We start from the raw sequence: 21,689 nt of genomic DNA on the forward strand, positions 1-21,689 counted from the left end.
TGCTGTTTTCTACTTCTGAACAACCTCTATTCCCCAAACTGTCAACCTCAGAAGTGCCCAGGTGAACAGTAAACTGCAATTGTTCTGAGCCAAGCATGGTGGTACATGCCTGTAATCAAGACTCAGAAGGCTGAGGCAGGAAGATCTCAACTTAGAGGCCAGCCTGGGCAATTAAGCAAGACTGGCTCAAAGGGGGTGGGGTTGCTGTAGCTCTGTGGCAGAGCACTTGCCTAGCATGTGAGGCACTGGCTTTGATCCTTACCACCACATAAAAATAAAGGCATGCTCTCCATCTACAAGTACAATCTTAAAAAAAAAGCTAGGGCAGCAGCGTAGTGGAGGATGAAACCCTGTGTTCTACCTCCAGTACTGAAAATTTTCTTCTGACCTCTTACAACCTCCCTTGGCCATCATCTCAGCTTTGTGTGATATGGCCACTTGCAGTGTGCTTCCCAAGAAAACCAGACAATTACTCCTCAGGTGTCACCTCCGAGAATCTGTGGCCTAATATCTGCCCACTCCTCTGGCACAAGGACCTAAGCTTGAGGAGGGAGGCAGTGTGGCCTCCCTCAGAGGCACAGCTGGGGATTCCCAGGGGAAGAGCAGCTCATGCAAACCCAGGCGAGCAGGAAGTACAGCCTTCTGCTGGCCTCAGCGTCTTGCTAGCCCAGGAAGCTGCTCTTGGAGCAAATGAGGAAGTATACGGCGGCCAGAGGCCTCCTCAGCCAGGAAGAGGGCTTTAGGAGTTTGCTGCAAACATGAAGTATAGCTTAGTAGTAAGCTCCCGGATGCCAGGAGCAAGCTCTTGAAAACTGTGACCAGCTGACCAGTAGCTGCTCTCTACGGGTCAGAGCATCTCATGGTCCATGTGGTTCTAGGTTGGACAGTTCTCTAGAACTGTTGGTTTTTGATTGTGAGATAAGAATGGAGAATTCACAGCACAGGGATCATTCCAAAGGTGACCTAAACCTAGTGCCACTTTAGTCGGGCAGGAGTCACCAGGCCACCTTCAGTTGTTGAGCAACAGCACCACCTAGCGGCCACCTTGTGGAACTGAGTGGAGCTCACACCCAGCCAAAGCTGGTCCATCAGAAAAGGCCAGGCTCAGGTTTCCAGCCTGGTCACTGAAAACCTCCACCAGTCCAGGGTCACCCATGAGAGAAAGTCGAGAAAGTCCTTTTTTTTTTTTTTTTTTTGGGGGGGGGGGACGACATTCAAGGCCACAGCAACATGTCACCACACCTGATTGGCTTGTTTTATTGAAGAAGGCGTGGAGTTAACAATGTGAAGACAGCTGGGGCCCCAAGTTGGGAAGAACACCCTCCCCTCCCCACATATGCCCACTGCCCCAAATAAAAAATAACTAACTATGGGGAGCAGCCGAGACAGCGACTGAGGGGGCAGGGGAAGGAGACACGGAACCCAAGGACAGCAGTGAGAGACCATGCGAGTGCTCAGAGGGCCCAAGGCAGCGGCTGTATGAGTCTGTGTCTTCCACGTAGGCAGGTATAAATATAAAGATGGGCTGTCTTCCTCCCTCTCCCCCTGCACCATGCTGCTTGCTGCCATCCCAGCTCGTCTTTCCACAAGGGTGAAGGGAAGAGATGAGCAAGTCATCACCGAATTGCAATCAGACCCACATCCATGAGCTTCTGGATCTTCTGCGCTATTACGGGATTCTTTAAGTGTCTAAAGAGGAAAAAGAAAGTGGCTTTGAAGTGATTCTTGACCCTGAAAAGGCTTCCTCACTCTCAGAGCAAGCTCTAATTCACAGCCCTGAGATGGCACCGCCAGCCAGGAGAGGGCCCACTGTGCATCTGGACGGCTCTAAGCCAAGACCTTTCTCCAGGTTAACTGATCTTTCCAATCGACTGCTTGAGCCATCAGGACGACGGGCAGACGAGGCCCCTCCTTTACCTTGCCACCCTCTGCCAACCTCTCCAGTAATTCTGAGGACGATTTCCACAATTCCTCCTACACAGACCACGCCGTGCCCATGCACATCCTGCAGGGCCAGCCATTTCCGCAGTTTGGCTTACTCGCTGAGTGCCTGGGGGTCCTTCTGCATCTGTTCCAGGATGAGCCGCATGGCTGGGTCACTCATTATCTGCTGTACCTCAGGGTCGGCCATGGCCCGTCGCTTCACATCCTCGGGGCTGTCGTGCCGATTGTACTGAGCTACCATACAGCGCTGATGACCATCTGCTGCCTCCTGTATTCCAGAAGACAAAGGGGAGGGCATCGCCATTACCTGGCTACCTGCTATGACAGGTCCAAGACACCAGAGATCACTGAGGAGGGACAGGGAAGGAGAACCTGAGGCCAGAGCCAGTGAGCAAACAGAAAAGACCCAATGGCCAGCGGCAGCCCACCTTACAGCTGGAGTCCAGTTCCAGTGCCTTCTGGTACACATCCATGGCTTTTGTGTAGTCCTTCATGGCTTCCAGGGCAGCTGCTTTCCGTGTGTAACCCTTGACTTCAGACAAACAAGAGGTGAGGCGCGACCTCCAATGGCCTCCAAGGCACCAGGCCTCCCCCACACAGACTCCCCTCACATGATGCAAAATTCTACGGGCCCCAAGCCCTTGCCCTTTCTTTCTCCTCAGTCTTTTGATCAAACCCGGGGAGAGAAGAGGGAGAAAAGCACTTACTGAAAGTTGGCTCCAGCTGGATACATTCCTCACAGTCCTAGAAAGAAGCAGTAGAGGGATTAGGCTTTCTCTCATGGCTCACTCAGGCCAGCGATCACAGAGGCCGTGCGTGGCTTTTGCCCCTGCCATTCCTGCTTGTCCTGGTCCCTGGGTTACTTAAGAGGTGAAGCAGGACAGGAGAAAGCTGGGCGACACCACCAGGAGAGACCACTCCAGATTACCAGCCCACACAAAATGACGGCTGGACTCTACACAAGGCTGATGTAATGAAGAACAAACGAGGTATCCGACCTAGTTCTATAGAGAATATAACAACCCCCTTAAGTGCTGAGATTTGATACCTGTTCAAAACTCAAAGACGTATATTTAAAAAAAATTTTTAGTTGTAGTTGGACACATGCCTTTATTTTACTATCTTTATATGGTGCTGAGGATCAAACCCAGCACCTCAAATGTACCAGGTGAGTGCTCCACCGCTGAGCCCCAGTCCCAGCCCAAGCCCACAAAGACATTTTTTTTTTTTGAGAGAGAGTTTTTGGTTTTTTTTTTAGTTTTTGGTGGACACAATGTCTTTATTTTATCTTTTTAAATATTTTATGGTGTAGATAGACACAAAGCCCTTATGTATTTTTATGTGTGCTGAGGATCGAACCCAGTGCCTCACACATGCTAGGCAAGAGCTCAACCACTGAGCCCCAACTGCAGCCCCAACCTCAGTCTCTTGATCAGCTGGGAATACTGGCATGTGCCACCATGCCTGGCCTCATTCTTTTTCACAAATGGTTGAGCAACTGACAATATTTAGATGGAGAATACATGAGACTTCACATTATATTCTTCTGTTTAAATATGTTCAAAATAAAAAATTATGCCAGGTATGGTGCCACATGTCTGTAATCCCAGGTACACAGGGGGACCCCAGATTCAAGGCCACCCTGGGAAATTTAGTGAGACCCTATCTCAAAACGAAAAACAAAGACAGAGTGACATGGAACATGTCAGAATGACATGGAACAACTTCTCCAGTGTCAAAGAGAACACACTTGATATGACTGACAACTGCAGACCTACCTACAGCTAAACTGAACATCAAAAAATTGAGGGAAAGCGGGCACAGCCAGGTAGAAAACAATACGGTGCTCCTCAACAAATGAACCCAGAGGACACTGTGCTAAGTGGAAGAAGCCGGTTACAAAAGGACAAATCACGTGTGATCCACTGATAGGTGTCTAAAGTAGTCATGATGAATATTAAAAAGAACCACGGTGACCAGGAGGAAATTTCGGCTTACGAGATGAAAATGCCCTGGGAATGAACTTCATGCTGCTGACCTGCACCTGAGCTGGTTAAAAGGGGCTGGGGCCCTTTTTATAACTCAGCAGCAGAGCACTTGCTTAGTACGTGCAAGGTTCAGGGTATGATTTCCAGCACCCCGAGACACACACAGACACACACACACAGCGATGGATAATGGAAAGCAACATGGATAATGGAAAGCAACAAGTACCAGGGTTCTCAAGGAAGGTGGTGAGAACACCCTCTCAAGTACTCCCACCCACTAACACCAAGTGCCAGTACTGGGCAAACACAGGCCCCATGATTTATACTCATAAGTACTGCCACCGAAAATCTGGAATCAAAAAACATCAACCTGTTGATGGAAGGAAACAAGGAGATGGATCCCATTCCTCCTGCAAAGGTTCACAGGAGCAGCAGCCTGCCTCTCAGACCCACCTTGAGTGCCAGCTGAAACTCCAGGAGTTTGGTGTAGCAGGCAGCTCGATTACTGTACAGTTTGGCATCTCGTGGATTCCGTTTAATGGCTTCTGTATAGTGCTTCATGGCCTGGGGATAGTCCCCTGGATAAGGAAAATAGACTTTTGAAACAAGCAGTAAGCCACCCTCTGCCTCTAGGTTCCCGAGTCAGGAGCAGGACACCCCCCACGTCATCCACCACAAACACTGTGTGGGTACCTTTCTGAAAACACTCATTGCCCTTGTTCTTCTCCTCTAATGCCAGGTCGGGGTTGATGTAGGCCAGTCGCTCTTGCTCCTTCAGGATTTTCTCTGCCTAAGAAAAAAGATCCTTGGAATGAATAGTAACTCAAACTCCCATGACTATCTAAACACTAGGCTAAGTGTTTGGGATTTTAATTTTTAGAGTTCTGCTGGCAACATTTAATTTTTGTTTTAGGAACTTTACAATCCTGGGCTGGGGATGTAGCTCAGCAGTAGTGTGTGGGTTTAGCATGCTTGAGGCCCTGGGCTCAATTCCCAGCACCGTAAGAAATATTTTACATTCCTCATTATCAAGGCACATAATAAAACAATGAATGGTACTGATGTACACATCATTAAAAAAATATGCCCAACAAGAAAATGATAATGATAAATCATATGATAACGATAAAATATCTGAACAGCATTTTTTTTTTTTTTTTTTTTTTTTGAGTTGGGGTCTTGCTATGTTGCTCAGGCTGGCCTTGAACTCCTGGGTTCAAGTCATCCTCCTGTCTCTGCTTCTAAGTAGCTGGGACTACAGGCATATGCCCTCAGACCTGGCCTGACCAATCTTTTTGTGAATAAAACTACCCTCTTATGTTAATTATGACAAATAGTGTCAATATAGATTGTTAAATTATAATAAAAACCATAACAGTTATTCCACTGACCCTCAAATGTTTGCTATATATCCTCAGACCCTCCAACCCTCCTCCCATGCGAGGATTTTTTTTTTTTGGTGGGGGGGATGTCCTGGGGATTGAACCCAGGGGTGCCTTACCACTGAGCTACATCCCCAACCCTTTTTAAAAAATTTGAGACAGGGTCTTGAGCTAAATTACTGAAGGTCTCACTAAACTGTTGACGATGGCCTCAAACTTACAGGATGTCAATATTAAGTGAAAAGGCCAGTATCATGTAAAATGACCAGAGTTGCTGCTACTTAAAAACATTTAAGGTGATAGCAATGACACTCAACTGTTAAGAAAATCCACAGGGCTGGGGGATGCAGCTCAGTGGTAGAGGATTAACTTGTACAAGATCCTGGGTTCCATCCCCCACACAAAAACACAACAATCCCCATTCCTTTCCAACTCACCTGCTGGCATTTCTTGAGCACATCTGGGGTTCGGTGCTCTGCCAGTGACTTGTTGTAGAAATGGATAGCGTCCTTGTACGCTTCCTCTTTGAAGTAGGAGTTACCAATTCGAGCATAAGCTCTAGTTAAGATGAAAGAGAGAAAAGTATTTGCTGAGGGCAGAGCCAGAGATGAGGTGAGCCCCTGCAGGGAAAATACGCTTACAACTAGGAAAAAGACCTACATTACTGCCTTGGCACTGTGCCCTTGCAACACCTTGTCCTGGATCTTGTGACCACCTTTTCAGCCCACACCCCCTTTAAAAAGTATTTTTAGTTGTAGATAGACACAATACCTTTCTTTATTTTTATGTGGTGCTGAGGATCAAACTCAGGACCTGTGCGTGCGAGGCAAGCATCCTTCCAAGTGAGCTATATCCCCAGACCCTCCAGCCCCTTCTTAACGTGATACATTCAGGGCCAGCAACCCTCCTCCCATGCGAGGATATTTAAGCCTGGACAGCAAACCCTTCACACTACTTGAGGTGCTCCAGAAGGTCAAGCATACTTGGCAATCTGTCGATAGTCTTCTCGGTTCTCTCTCCCCACCTCGATGGCCTTCTCACAAAGCTCCCGGCATTTATTGTAGTCGCCCTTTTCAAAGTATACCGCTGCCAAGCAGGGTGGTGAAAAGAGTCAGTCCTTGCCTCTTCCCTGAAAAAAGCCCACAAACTCTCTTGCCCTGGCTTCTGGGCCTCACCTGCTTGATTGGTAATGTAAGTCATGTTGGTGGGGTCCAGCTCCTTGGCCCTGTCATAGTGCTTCAGGGCTGAGTCAAAGTCTTTCTTCTTGTAGGCATCATTCCCCAGTTCTTTTTCTTTCAGTGCCTAGATGGGGGGTTTCGGAGAAGTAAGTGCTGAGCCAATACAACTCAGAAGACCAAAGGGCGAGTCTATCACCTGCTATGGGTACTGAGATGGCATGTATAAGCAACACGTCTAAGGAACTGAGTTCTCCGTAACAAAGGTCTCGTCTTCAAATGGCTACAGGTGTGTAATCACATATTTACCATCAAGATTAAAATTTATCTTTGCTTCCCTCGACACTCTGCATTTTCCACCTACTCTCCTGACTCTTTCAGAAAGGAGAGGGCTTCAAGGTAGAGGAATTCCCTCAACTCAAAGCAATGGCAAAGACAGTAAAATTTTGTGCCATGTTTTGCTGAGAGGTAGCCATAAGGCTGGTTCCTGCCACGTGGCTGTTTCCAGGTCATAGCTGTCAGCAGAGGGGTGGTGTTGAAAGGACCAGGGGAAGGGGCCAGGGAGGCAGGAGGAGACTTCAGCACAGCTTACTACCACCCACACTGAGGGCCCTTTTCCAGCTGAAACACTGTGAGCAACCAACGCTTACCCATTTAAAGGTGCTAAATTTGGCAACAATCTGCCGTTACAAGAAGGGAAATAAAATTGTTCAGACACATGCCTCCTGCTCAAAGAGTGTTGCTAAGTGGACAAACTTTCAATCACAAACTATTTCCAACCAGGAGACAGCAAGCCTAAGGACTGATGTAGACAGCATTCTTCTGGACCATGCCAGGGACTTGGATCCTCAACTTTACTGTCCTGTTTTGCCCAGTTCTTCAGATGGCAGCAGTGTGTGGCAGCTGTGTTAACTACAGGGGACATGCCACACCAAGACGCTTCAAAATACACGATTACTAGGAAATCTCTTGTGAAGCTCATCTTTTGTCTTTGCCTTTTGTGTGTGTGTGTGTGTTACCAAAGACTGAACTCAGGGGCACTTGACCACTGAACCACATTCCCAGCCCTATTTTGTATCTTATTCAGAGATAAGAGTCTCACTGAGTTGCTTAGCACCTCGCTGTTGCTGAGGCTGGCTTTGAACTCGTGATCCTCCTGCCTCAGCTTCCTGAGCCACAGGGATTACAGGTGTGTAAACCCATGCCTGGGATACACAGGTAGTGTAAACACCGAGCCAGGCTGCTGTGTTTTTATATGCAACTTTTCCTTTTCTTTGAGACAAGGCCTTGCTATGTTGCCCAGGTAGTCCTCAAACTCTCAGGCTCAAGTGTTTCTCCTTTCTCAGCCTCCTGAGTAGCTACCAATAATAAACTTAGCACATACCAAGCTCTCAAAAAAATTAGAGCTATCCATTGTCATTGTTGCCATTCAGCGTACATGCTTCTAGGTGATTTGTTTGTTTATAAATGCATGACAGTGAGGAAAAAAGAAAAATGAGACCTGCTTCTTATTCTCTGGGAGATCTTCTTCCATTGGCTCTGGCTTGGTTTCCTTTTTGGGGGGAGGCGGAGGCGGGGGTGTCGCAGCCTCTTCTTCCTCATCCATGCTGCCCAGATCAACCCCAATGAGGACACTGAGAGTGGTTATGATCCGGGGATCTTGTAGTTTCCTAGTATTGATTTTTTAAAAGAAGAAAAATAGCCATTATTCCTCTCCACGACTGACCCTAAACCCAATTACGAACACGTTCCTGTATACTAAAGCTTCTCACCCATCAATGGATGACTGGATTCTACTCTACTCAGAAGTCATAAAGGGAAAATACTTAACCCTTCAAAACTCTAAAATGAAGTTGCAAAAATCAGAAGTGTTACTTGAGGTCAGCAGACACAGAGAAATAAGTTACTGTAGACAGAACTCACTATCAGGCTGGGATAAGGCTCAGTTGGTAGAGTGCTTGCCTTGCATGAGCATGCACAAGGCCGTGGGTTCCATCCCCAGCACAAACAAAAAGAAGAAACTCAGTATCTGACCTCATGGGCCAGGGGTTCAGATACTGACAGATTTCAGTACAAGATCTATAAGCGATCTCCAAACCAGGTGCTCCTCTCAACCCTGATGAGAGGGTTTTCAACAGGGACAGCAGGACTGTTTTTGGAAAGGGTGGGATTGGTACTAGGTCAGAATCCTAGGAGAGGACAGGGGGTGTCGCTCAGTGGTGGAGCAGTGCTTGCCTAACATGCACAAGGCCATGGGTTTGATCCCTAGCACTGCTAAAGGGAAAAAAAATTTTGGGGGGGTAAAATTTAAATTAAAATTTTTTTTTTTAATTGAAAAAATCTAGGAGCAAGAAAGAAATCTTGCAGATTCAAAGCAAGATTGAGATGACATAATACATGCTCCTCTGAACCCTCTCTTACATATACACAAATAAACAAACCCCTGCCACTCAGTAGAGAAAAAGCAAACGCAGAAACTCTGCAGTCTGGACCAGGGAACCCTCTGCCATAGTTCCCTTCTAGACCTGATGTGCTGCCTCTACTTACATGGCCAAGTCTGAAGGTTTGTTTCGTAGCTGCTCTATCAGTTCCCGGTAGGTAGGATCACTAAGCAGTGCCCTTGTCCTGGGATCACTCTCCAACTTCTGATACAGATTAGGCATGTTGAAAGGGTTCATGAATTTCCTCTCTGTTTGAATAAAGGAAGAGTACACATTATGGTTGGATATGAGGTGTCCCCAAAAGCGCCTGTGTTAATGCTGGGGACACACATATACATGTCCTGGAAGGACTGTTCTTCCCCTTGGCTCTCTCGCCCAAACCCGGCTGCCATGCATGGAGCTCTTCCGCCCCATCTTGAACCTACAGCAATGTAGTCAGTGCACCATGGACTGAACCTCTGAGAGCAGGAGGCAAAATAAACTTTTCCTCCTAAGTTGTTCTGATCAGGTATTTTGGTCCCAGCACAACAAATCTAACAGTGCATCACTATGAAATCTGTTCATTTTAATTACTGTGCCCTCATGATCAATCCCATTTAAAAAATACACAGTGGTATCTACCTGCCAACCGGGCCTCCATATTCTGTAAACCCTCTTTGAGCTGAGGGTTATTGGCTTCGTGTTTTAAACCTTCCTCATAGGTTCGCTTGGCTTCTTCAAATCGGTTTAAGAATTCAAGAGCTGCTGCTTTTCGTGAATAACCCTTCAACCCAAGAAAAAGGATGCAAAAATTTTTAAAAAGAACAGCATAAATCCAAAAACTCAAAAAACCTGTTCTGCATTTTATGAACCAAAATATATCCACACGAATGCCATTAAGAAAAAAAGGACAATACAACAACAACTGATCTTTAAGAATTTTCATGGGCTGGGGATGTGGCTCAAGTGGTAGTGTGCCCGCCTGGTATGCGCGAGGCACTGGGTTCGATCCTCAACACCACATAAAAATAAAGATATTGTGTCCACCTAAAAACTAAAAAATAAATAATAATAATAAAAAAAAGAATTTTCATGCCCAATATCAACACTCACCCTCCCCACCTGGATCCGTCTAATGAGCAGGTGCTCTCAGTTTTGGGGGACATCCTTTTCATTCTCAACAATACAACAACGCTCACAACTGATGTGAACTTAAATTTGGTGAAATACGGTATTACTTTCAGGGGCATACTCACGCAGAGAGGGGCTAGGTGGGTAACAAACATCACTTTTCTGCGACAGGCAACTAGGCCAAGCAGGAGGACCTGCCAATAAGTACTGCAGACCAGACTGAGAACCAAAAGCCATTTCTGGGAAAGAGCTCGAGTCCCAGCTCCCCCAGGTTTACCTTGCCCCAGTCAGGCTTCAGGTCAACGGTTTTGCAGCCATCCTCATAGGCTCTCTGGTAGTCCCCTTTCTTGGCATAGGCTGCAGATCGATTGCTGTAGAGCACATGGTTCTGGGGATCTAACTTAATTGCTTCAGAGTAGCACTGGAGCGCGTCGTCGATGTTTCCAGCACTCAGGGCCTTGTTGCCCTTCTCCTTTAGCTCATTCACCTGAGGAGAAACAAAGCCTACAGTTTCTCTCCACAGTACGCTTAATCTGTCTCCAAGCTTTTAGATGACATTTTTCCCCAGTTACCAGTACACAGATTACTTTATAGATTAGATGTGATCACTCATTTTCCACACCTTCGGGAGCCAGCAGTGGGTGGGTGGGGGCAGCAAGGCACAAGAAACCCATCTCTGCTCTCCAGTGGCTCTTGTGCAGACTGGTAAAAACCCCAGTCCCCCTTTCACTCAGAGATGTCAGAACCCTCCAGATCTTACCCACATGTTCCAACACTGGAAAACTAAACCTGAAGGCTAGGGATGTGGCTCAGTGGCAGAGCACTTGCCCAAGGGATTGGGTTTAATCCCCAGCATCACCAAAAACCAACCAACCAACATACGCCAATTCATTTGTCACAGATTCCCAAAGAATCCAAAGGATAAACTGAGCATAGGCAGAAGCACTCCCCACAGGGAGAGATGATCAGGAAGGAATGTAGATTCATGCACACCACAGGCTTTAGGATGGCAAGGTTTCCTTTCCTCTAGAGCATCAAGATGCTCCTCAGAGCCAGGTGCCTGTAATCCCAGCAGCTCGGAGGCTGAGGCAGGAGGATCAAAAGCTCAAAGCCAGCCTCAGCAAAAGTGAGGTGCTAAGCAACTCAGTGAGACCCTGTCTCTAAATAAAATACAAAACAGGGCTGGGGAAGTGGCTCAGTGGTTGAGTGGCCCTGAGGTTTAATCCCAGTACCTGCCCCCTCCCCCAAGATGCTCCTCATGAGCTAGTGCAGTGGTGCAAGTCTATAATCCCAGGGACTTGGGAGGCTGAGGCCCTAAGCAACTTAGTGAGACCCTGTCTCAAAATAAAAAAATCAAAAAGAAAAAAGTGCTAGTGATGTGGGTCAGTGGTTAAGTCCCTCTGGGTTCAATCCCTGTGTGTGTGTACAAATTCTCATGGCTCAGCTACCATCTCCATTTATCCACGTGGTAAAATGTCACCACATGGTAGATTAATTCTGATCCTAAATGCGTAAGCTGGTCCTCCAAAGGCTTGAATATTACTATAACACAAAGAGGCTAGAGAAAGTAAATTCCCTATCCTCCCAAATATTCAGAATCAGAATGCAAGGTAGAACACACCAAGGTGATTAAAAAGTGAAGGAAGGAGGCCCTGGCCTAACAGGGTCTTAATGAAAGGGTTTTTAAGAGGAGAATTATCCTATAAAAGGTCAGATGACCCACCATATATCCATAGCACCCTCCAAAGTAGAAACATAATCCGTGGGATTCCAGATCATTTGAGCTAATAAGGCAGTCTTTATACACCCAGGACCCAGTGTATTAATATTAAGAATAAATGAATTCTGGCCAGTCATGGTGGTATACATCTGTAATCCCAGCAGCTTGGGATATTGATGCAGGAAGATTTCAAGTACTCGCCAGCCATAGCAACTTAGCAAAACCCTATCTCAAAAAAATAAAAAGGGCTGGGGGATGTGGCTCAGTGGTAAAGTGGCCTCAGTAACCCATCCATCCCCTAAAGAATTCTGTTAAATTACTTTGAAATCTTGATGCACATCAATCAGGAACTTTCATCCATGGGAACCTCTCCCCCAGCCCCAGCAGTGGGGATTCAAACTAGGAATCCAGGGTATTCCATCACTGAGCTACATCCCCAGCACTTTTGAGACAGGATGTCCATTAAGTGTCCCAGGCTGGCCCTGAACTTGCAATCCTGCCTCATCTTGCCAAGTGGCCAGGATTACAGGTGTGTGCCCATGCTACCATGCCTGGCCCCGTCCCAAGAGATCTTAAAGGAGCAAGGGCAAAGTGCTAGGGATGTGGATTAGTGGTACAGTTCTTGCTTGGCTAGCATGGGTCCATGAGTGTGATTACCAACATTGCAAAAGCAAAACAAAACAACAACAAAAAGAATCAAAATACAATTCACAAGGGTAAAGAGGGAAAAGGCAGAGGAAAACAACCAAAATTTAGCAAACAAGGGATGAAAGTCGCAGAGTCCAGGATTGAGGTATGAAGCTGAAACTTCATAAGCTCCACTCAACTGGTGTGAAGAGGCAACTGAGAACTGGCATAGTGGCACAGGCCTATAATCGTAACTTGGTAGGCTGAAGCAGGAGAATACCAAGTTCAAAGCCAGCCTCAGCAACTTAAGTGAGATCCTTATAATTTAAAAAATTGGGGCAGGGAGAGAGACAGCTAAGGAACAGCTTTGTGAAGTTCTTGCCTACCTTCCAGAGGAGCATTTTTCAAACCCAATACTGACCTTCAGTGGGACAGGAAATCAGTTTTGTAGGTCATGACCAACATTTTGTATTTTTGGTGCTGGGGTGCTCTACCACTAAGCTACACTCCTAGCTCCTTTTTTATTTTGAACAGGGCCTCACTAAGTGGTGAACCTAGCCTCAAACTTGCCATCTTCCTGCTTTAGTTTCCTGAGTTGCTGGAATTACAGGTATGCTCCACCATGCCGGGCTCTTGACTAGCATTTTAAAAGAGCAAGTAAAACAGAAAATACAAGCACAGTGTACATAATACTGTTTTATTACACATGTTATACAGGGGCTGAGAGTATAGATAGGTTAGTGGTAGAATGTACATGTGTTTTGCATGCTCAAGGACCTGGGTTCAAACCTCAGAGCCAAAAAAACAAAAAAACAAACAATGCTGGCTGTGACCTACAAAACTGATTTCCTTTCCCACTGCAGGTCAGAACTAGACATGAAAAATACTTTTCAGCTGGGTGCGGTACCAAATGCCTGTAAGCCTAGCTATTCAGGAGACCAGAGGCAGAAGGATTGAAAGTTTGAGGTTAGACAAGAGATCCCCAGGACCACAAAAAGGAAAAAAAGGAAGAGTGAGTGAGCCAGGGATTGTGGAGCATGCCTATAATCCCAGCTACTCAGGAGGCTGAGGCAGAAGACTTACCATGTTCAAGGCCAGTCAGGATCAAAGTGAGACCCTAGCTCAAAAAATAAAGTGGTCCTGAGTTTGATCCCCAACACCACAAAAATAATCATGAAAAATTGAAGAAGAAGAAAAAGAAAAAAAGAAGAAGAAATACTTTTCTGTATTATAGAGACCAATTTTGAAAAGCTGCTGCCTACTATGCTGAAGGCCCTGGGTTCAATTCCTGGCACTGCCAAAAAACAAACCAACCAACCACATCTAGAGTTGCAAATCTGTATTGGGTCAAATGTAAAAAGTGTTATCACTGTGAGGTGGCCTGGTGGCACACACCTGTCATCCCAGCAGGCGAGGAGGCTGAAGCAGGAGGATCACAAGTTCCAGGTTAGCTTCAGCAAACTTAGCAAGTCCCTATCTCAAAATAAAATAAAAAGACCTGAGGATGTAGCTCAGTGGTAAAAGCACCAATGGATTCCAATCACGAGTACCAAAAAAAAAAAAAAAAGTGTATTTGATCACTTAAATTTGTCCCTCTTGAGGGCTGGAGTTGTGGCTCAGAAGTAGATCACTCGTTTAACATGGGTGAGGCACTGGGTTTGATCCTCAGCATCACATAAAGTAAAATAAAGACACTGTGTCCACCTATACTAAAAAATAAATATCTTAAAAAAAAATTGTCCATCTTGAATATTTCTCAAAATTGAAACATGGTTCTCACAGATTAAAATGAAAACAAGCCTGTGTGGTAGTGTGCACCTAAAATGAAAACAAGCCTGTGTGGTAGTGTGCACCGTGGTCCCAGCTACTGGGGAGGCCAAGAGGCATGAGGTTCTCCAGAGCATGCGAATGTGGGCCCAGCTTTGCAACATAGTATGACCCTCATCTCCTAAAAATAAACAAATTAATTCAATCCACCGATCCCCTAACCAAAATATTTTGTTAAGAGCAACTGCCTTTCTTATTCTTGTCACACACCACAAACCCTTTTGATTATGAAAGGATAAAAAGTTTATTATTCTCTAAATTTCCACTTATTAATTTAACAAGGAAGCTCCAGCTTTCACTACAGGAGCTGCAGCTATACCACACTAAAGATTCAGTTTTGTAGCTTTTTTGCAAAAAGAGTGAGCTGTTCTGACTTTTTCCAGATAAATCACTACAGCTCAAAAACGGTTTCCTATGCAAAAAAAAACTCTCCAGACCTCTCAGCTGTAAGTCACGGTGGACTTAACCAAGTTACAGAAAGCAAGAGCAGCAGCTTCAACTCGGCCCCCCAAATGCTGCGCAGAAGCAAGTTAACTTCTGTTTGCTCACTAGGTCTATAGCTACTAATTCCTGTGTAATCAGAAACCGACTTTCCAGAGGTGTCAGTCCTCAGTCACCCTACAGTCACACAGACAAAAAGAGGGGGAGGGGCTGTGCATACATATGTAAAACACAGGTAGAGACAGAATTTCTCCCAAGGACTTTGCAACACCGCCACCCCCTGCATCAGGCAAAGTCTACTCAACTTTTCTACCCTGACCTTCCAAGATGCACAAAAGGAGCATTTCCCCAACTGGGTCCCAGGCTCCGGAGTGCCCCGGCTACTCCCAGGGTACTGCGGTTCCCGCTCCCTGGATTTTCCAACTTCATCGTGGCCAAGTTGCTGGGTGGCTCCTCCATCGGCAGGCTCTGGCCTCCAAGATCGAGACCTCCCCGGTGTCAACTAAGGCCCCTCGCCGACCTCCAGCCTTCCAGTGAGGCCGGCGCCATCCCCCTGCTTAGCCTGCAGCCACCTCTCTGGAGGCCCCCGGGGCTCGGCCGCGGCCCCTTTTCCCGCCGCGGGCCCGCCTCACGCCGAACCCCGGCCTCCTCCGGCCGTCCTCGCCGAGCCAGGAGGCGATGGTCGCTCCCCTGGTCGGGCCGCGCTGCAGACTCCCTCCCGCCCTGCGGCCGCGACTACGGCCCTCACGCCCTCGCCTCCCGCCGCAGCTGCACGCCCCGGCCCGGCGCCCGCCTCACCCCGCCCCTCCGCCGCGGCTTGGCCTCGGTCGGACCCCGAAAGGCACCAGGGCCTCAGCCCGCCCCTCCCCCTTCACCTGCTCCATAGCCTGGCCCGGAACCCCGTTGAATCGAATCCGAGCGCTCCGCGTTCCCCTCCGCTCCGCGTTCCCAACCGCACGCGCCGCCTTCTGGAACCTACTAGAAGCTGCCGGGACTCCGGCGCCCGCCCCCTCCTCGAGTACTCACTGGTCGAGCTCCTCTAGGAGGTTGTCTGTACTACTCTACTATTGGCTTGGAGTCCAGCCCATCATCTTTGCTTCCCTCTCGTTGGACATTGGAGAGTAATAGCTTCGACCCTGCCTCCTCCGCACATTGGGATTGGACTCTCCCCCAAAGCCCCGCCCATCGCAGGCTCTACGAATGGAGGGAGGAGCGGACTTCTGCGACACGGATTGGCGGTTTAGTCCGTCAATCGCGGACGAAGTGGCCGCGCCCATTGGTCCTGTTCTTTCTGGAAATTTCCACCTCTCTCATTGGGCTGCAGGACTCCAGGACGCGACCGTCTTCAGAATAAAAAAAAAAACTTCAGTTGGGCGGGGAGTTGTCAACTCTTTGCGCTGATAGGTTTAAATTGCTGCCCTGCAGAGGGCCTGCTTTAGCCCGGCTGGTGGTTGACTGGAGTCTGAGCCATGAGCACTGTCGCTGTGACTCGGGCGGCCGCGGGACCAGCCTCTAGGCCAGCTTCCTGCCTCACTCCGCCGAGAATTTGACCGACAGATCCCCTTCTCCCCTGTGCGTCGGGCTTGGGGTCCCAGCCTTCAGGGTGACCGTCGCGGCTGGTCTGGGAGAGCTTGGCGCTGGCCGATGGGTGCCTGCGCTGCCCAGCGCCCCGACCTCGGGCCCTGCATCCCAGCTGTTGGGTTGAAGGTTCAAAAAAAAGGCCGCGAGGCAGTGAAGGTGCTGGGCTTGGGCTGGACAGGCCCAGGCTCTCCCCGCGGCGCGGCTGGTCCTCTGGGTGGTCGCCGCGGAGCCGCACACCCTCTCTGAACCCTCGGGTGCAGGGTTTGGTAACGGAGGAGCGAGGGGGAGTCAACCGGCAGTGTTAGCCCGCGGGAAGCACAGACTGAAAGGGGGAAAGGAAACGGTTGAATGAGCTACTTACTTCACCTGTGGGCCAGGGCGGCCGGGTAGGGCCCTAAGCCCCAGCCCCAAATGTGGAAGCAAGGCAAGACACGCAAGAGCCTGGGGTGTGAAGGGATGGACCTGCTGATTAGGACGCTGCTTTTGCTCCCAAGGTGTGCTGTGGTTATTGGAGCAAAGCAGCCTCCTGATTTTGGGGTCGGGGAGTTGGATGAGACTCTTGGGCCCTGCTGTGTCCTCCCCCTACCCACTGTGGGTAGTGCCATCTCTCCCGAGGGTTTAAAGGGTCCCCGTTTGTCAATACTTGCTCCCCATCCCGCTGTGTTTCTTCTATTCTCAGCAACCAAAATGACAGCAGATCTCATACGCGGTAATCTTCCCTCAAAACTCTTGGAGGCCTTGGGATGGGATTTAGGACCCACTAAGCAGGCCTGCTTTTCCCACCTTTCCCTCTCCTCTCCAGTACAGACTCTAGCCACAGCCGAGTCTCTGTTCTTGAACTAGGCAGACTTCTTCACTCTGTCCCTCTGCTGGAGTAACTGCCCATCTCTCAGGCTGCCTGGCTATCAGAGTTCCTTGACAGCTGGTGCCCTTCAAGCACACTAACGTCCGTCCAGTATTTACCTCTTTTATAGCACTGTGGGCTGTGCAAATTAAATGAGTTTGTTATCAGCACTGCAGTCAGGTCAGTGAGGGCCTTGTGTCTGTTTTCCTTTATTTTGGGGTTCCTAATGTGTTGCACAGTACCTGGCACATAGTAGGCATTCATTAATTCATCAAATAGTAGCAAACACCCTATTAGGTGTTGAGGGTAATTGTAAGCACTGGGTAAAAACAGTATGAGTGAAAATGCAAAAATCGCTTTTGGGTCGCTGTGGTGCATGCTTGTAATTCCAGTAACTCCAGAGACTGAGGCAGGGGAATCAAAGAATTTAAGGCCAGCCTCAGCAGGTTTGAGGCCAGCCTGGACAACTTAGCCCAACCCTGTGTCTCACCAAAAAATGAAAAGGACTGGGGATGTAGCTCAGTGGTAAAGCACCATTTGGTTCAATACCCAGGACAAGGTGGTGGGGTGGAAAAAAGAAAGAAAACAAGCTTCTTTTGTGAAAAGGAAACTTAGAACTAAAAAAGGAGATGTGGGGGGGGGGGGGCGGCTGGGGTTGTGGCTCAGTGGTAGAGTGCTCACCTAGAATGCTTGAGGCACTGAGTCCGATTCTCAGCACCACATAAATGTAAAATAAAGATATTGTGTCCACTTAAAACTGAAAAAAAAATAAATATTAAAAAAAGGAGATGTGGGGCTTTAGAAGGTGGGCAACTGGGGCACCCTGAAACTTAAGCTCCTTCACTATCATGATAAATTTACTTTGGAACACTAAAAAATGTGAGCTCTTATAATTTCCACCTACTCAGGCTTTTTCTAACCTCTTGGTGAACTTGGAGCCCTCCCAAGAGGGACAGGGAGGCAGCCACATGGGATGGCCAGTGTCCCCTTTCCTTAGCCCAGGTCTCTGGAACACGGGAGTTTCACTGCAGAAGGCATCCTGGCCTGTGCATCACATGACAGTCCCTGAGTGACTCATGCTGCTATTTCAGTGCCTCTGCTCATCAGGGTGTGGAAAGGTCGAGGGCTGCATTTGGAGTCAGCTTGAGACCATAGTTCCTGAAGCGGGTGAGAGACTGAAGGGGTTAACCAGTGTGACCACTTTCCTGCAGAGCAAATTCCCAGTTTTAAAATTCTCTTATCAGAAAAAGTAAAATAGTTGAAATTCAGCATACTGGGGCATGGGGGTGAGGGATGGTTGCAGGTCGGGATTCTGGGATAACTTTTGTTGCTGGAGTGGGAATTTCAGATAACCCAGGCTTCCCTGTGAGAACAAGATTTCATTCTGGGGTAACTGCCCAACTCTAGAGAATACTTACATTTCCCACTTAACTGAGTGATCCTAACTCCCAGGTCCTTTTTTTTTTTTTCATTTTTGGTACCAGGGATTGAACCCAGGGGCTCTTAACCATTGAGCCACATCCCCAGACCTTTTTATATTTCTTTAAATTTTTTAATTGAACATACATTTATATTTTAAATATTTATTAGTTGTAGGTGGACACAATATCTTTTTTAAAATATTTATTCTTAAGCTATAGGTGGACACAATATTTTTATGTGGTGCTGAAGATCGAACCTGGTGCCTTGTGCATGTAGGCGAGCACTCTACCACTGAGCCACAACCCCATGTTTCTTTAAATTTTGAGACAGGGTCTTGCTAAATTGCTTAGGATCTCACTAAATTACTGAGGTAGGCTTTGAACTCATGATCCTCCTTCCTCAGCCTCCCAAGCTGTGCCTCTGCGCCCCACATCCCAGGTCTTTGCTAAGACTGAGTTCTGATTAGTGGGGAAAGTTGGGGGTGGTGGCGGATAAAGTATGGGGAAAAAGTTCTATTCAGTGTAGTGAATTTGTACAGAGGGCCAGGCACCATGCCAGATACTCCAAGGACTAAAGTGATGGTAATTATTATCTGATTATTATTAATCAGACAGCACCAGAGCCCAGTCCAGGACCTCACTCTCCATACTCCCTCCCTGGGTGATCTCCGCCAGTCTCGTGGCTATAAATACCATCTCTGATGACTCCCATAATTCTAGCTTCAGCCTGGAGCACGCTCCCAAGTTCCAGGCTTGTCTCTCCAGCTTGGCATCAACCCTGGGATGACAAGTGGACTTCTCCACTTGTTCAAATTTGGTTCCCAATACTCTCTCCCGACCTGTTCTTCCCTTGACTCCCCCTCATGATGGCACCCTGGCCTTCTGGTGTTTCCGTCTGAAAACCACGAAGGCATGTGTGACTCTCCTCATTCACACCCACATCCTCCCAGCAAATTCTGTCAGCAGGTTCAAACCCCTCTGTTCCCCATCAGCCATCCTGACCTCTGACTGGGAAGGAGCGAGGAGTGTTGGCTTCCTGAGCTGGTGGCCAGAGTCAGAGGAGAAGCTTTGTCAGATACTCTGCAAGGGCCCCCTCGCCTCGGCACCCAGGTCATGTCCTGTGTGAGGTTGGGAGTGGATGAGGGGTGCGAGAGGAGCTTCTGTCCTTCAGGATACCACTGAGGCAAGTCTACTGGGGGCCTCTACATCAGCCCTGATAGACGGGGGACTAGAACCCCTCATGGGGCTAGGGAATCACATGATCTTCCAACTTGGGGCCACCTGTTTGGGGATGCAACCCCAGTTTTTTGGTATGAAGTTTCCCGGTGCAGGTTGGAGGCCTAGAGTCACAGTAGGGGGATCCCAAGGTGGTGGTTCTTAAGCAGGACAGTTACGGGCTTAGCCGACACTCGGCACTGTCTGGAGACATTGCTGTTCATTTATCTTTTAAGTTATTCTTTTGGGGGGATAGATCTTATATGTCACCCAGGCTGGTCTCCAACTCTTGGGTTCAAGCAATCCTTCTGCCTCAGCTTCCTGAGGAGCTGGGACCACAGGCATGTAACATGCCCAACATGGAGACACTTCTGGTTGGTGGTATGTGTCTGAGCTAGTGACCAAGGATGCAGCACATAGCCCAGGAGGGCTCCCTATAATTATTTGGTCCCAAATGTTAATAGGATTGAGAAATGTAAAAAAGTCACCTTTCTTTTCTTTTTTTTTTTTGTCCTGGGGATTGAACCCAGTGACATTACTGAGCCCTTTTTATTTTCAGACCCAGTCTTGCTGAGTTGCTGAGGCTGGCCTCAAACTTGCCCTTCTCGTGCCCCAGCCTCCTGAATCACTGGGGTCACAGGTGTGCGCCACCATGCCCACTTTGGGACACTCACTCTTGACTGCCCTGCGGCCACCAGGATGTTCCACGTAGAGAGCCAGGGTTTCTGCCATCCCAGCCCAGGATGCAAGTTCCTTAGACACCCAGCTCAGCCTGACCTCGAGTGAATCGCACTGAGTGACTCTTGCAGAGGTCACAGGAAGCTGAAGAGTCACCTAGCTGAACCCTGACCAAACCCAAATACAAAGCACAACTACATGGCTACTATTTCCATCCATGATGGCAAGACAGCAAGGTAGTGGAGGGCTGTCCCACAGGAGCAGGCAACCAGCAAAGTCACCTCCAAGGGCTTTTTTTCTGTACTTAGATGTTCCCATGCCCCCTTGCGGGCTCCATCTCCCACTGTTCAGCTCTGCCTCGGACTGATCTCTAATGCTACCAGTGCCAGTCTTCCTCAAAGTCCATTCCCACCCAGCAGTCAGAGGCACCGCCTAAACCAGCTTCTCTGCTCCCTCCCTGCAACCCCAGTGAACTCAGCATCCAATCCCAGTCCCAGGTGGCATGTGGGTCTGCCTCCCTTTTGGGGACACCCCCTTCTCTCTGCTCCCGTATGCTTCAGCCATTCTGATTTTTCCTGCTCTGTCTGAAGTGACCTGGATGTGTGAATACTATTTGCCTGGGTCTCTCCCACTAGATGCTGGTTCCGTGAGGTCAGGAACCATGTTTCATTCAATTAAATAAAAATTGTAGGAGGCATTGTTTTGAACTAAGCTCCTGCACTGGGCCCCAGCAGAGCAGACTAAAAATTAAAATGGAGTCACTCGGGCTAAAGTTCCAGGTCACCAAACTGCAACTAAGCTGTTTATCTGACCTTCCAAGAAATCAGGATTAGAGAGAGAACAAATTCCCAGAAAGACAGGTTTCAACTGGCATAATAATGTTTCTCTTGACATAATCCTTACACACAAAAGATAAATTGATGTAATCTGAGCTAATTTTTCCATTATTCTCTCTCCCATCTCCACGTTGCTAGGAAGGTCACTGCAATGACCAACCCCTTTGCGTGTTTTTGTCTCTCCTCTCTTCAGCCCTTTTGTGTCTATAAAAAGGATCCCTCCTGCCTGGCTCACTAACTACTTATTCTGCTTTATGGAGTGAAGTATGGCTAATTCTAGAACTACTCAGGCATGGTGGTGCACATCTGTAATCCCAGTGACTCAGGAAGCTGAGGCAGGAGGATGGCAAATTTGAGACCAGAATGGGCAAGTTAGTGAGACCCTGTCTCAAAATAAAAAAATAAAAAAGGTCTGGGCTTTAGCTCAATGGTAGAGCATCCCTGGGTTCAATCCCCAGT

At 48.0% G+C, this 21,689-nt stretch overlaps 1 protein-coding gene across 1 annotated transcript; it reads right to left on the bottom strand.

Annotated features, from left to right (window-relative positions):
• Positions 1–1,233: 1,233 nt before the first annotated feature.
• On the bottom strand, positions 1,234–15,653 carry Stip1 (stress induced phosphoprotein 1). The gene is made up of 14 exons (XM_027944214.3): positions 15,531–15,653; positions 10,318–10,527; positions 9,552–9,693; positions 9,037–9,178; positions 7,991–8,159; positions 6,490–6,616; positions 6,298–6,400; positions 5,752–5,872; positions 4,626–4,722; positions 4,386–4,510; positions 2,652–2,688; positions 2,373–2,476; positions 2,040–2,212; positions 1,234–1,689 (listed from the first exon to the last, which is right to left on the bottom strand). Exons 1-14 carry the CDS (start codon positions 15,537–15,539, stop codon positions 1,617–1,619), a joined length of 1,632 nt encoding a protein of 543 aa, XP_027800015.1. The 5' UTR covers positions 15,540–15,653; the 3' UTR covers positions 1,234–1,616.
• Between the last annotated feature and the right edge of the window lie 6,036 nt (positions 15,654–21,689).

The sequence above is a fragment of the Marmota flaviventris genome, chromosome 9, assembly GCF_047511675.1.
Source record: "Marmota flaviventris isolate mMarFla1 chromosome 9, mMarFla1.hap1, whole genome shotgun sequence".
NCBI lineage: Eukaryota > Metazoa > Chordata > Mammalia > Rodentia > Sciuridae > Marmota > Marmota flaviventris.

What these genes read in the sequence shown, in the direction of transcription:
- Stip1 (XM_027944214.3), bottom strand. An exon ending in AAACCTTCAGACTTGGCCAT is followed by an intron (nt 8,160 to 9,036) that starts GTAAGTAGAGGC and finishes AATCAATACTAG; the next exon opens with GAAACTACAAGATCCCCGGA. An exon ending in CAATGAGTGTTTTCAGAAAG is followed by an intron (nt 4,511 to 4,625) that starts GTACCCACACAG and finishes TTCCTTATCCAG; the next exon opens with GGGACTATCCCCAGGCCATG.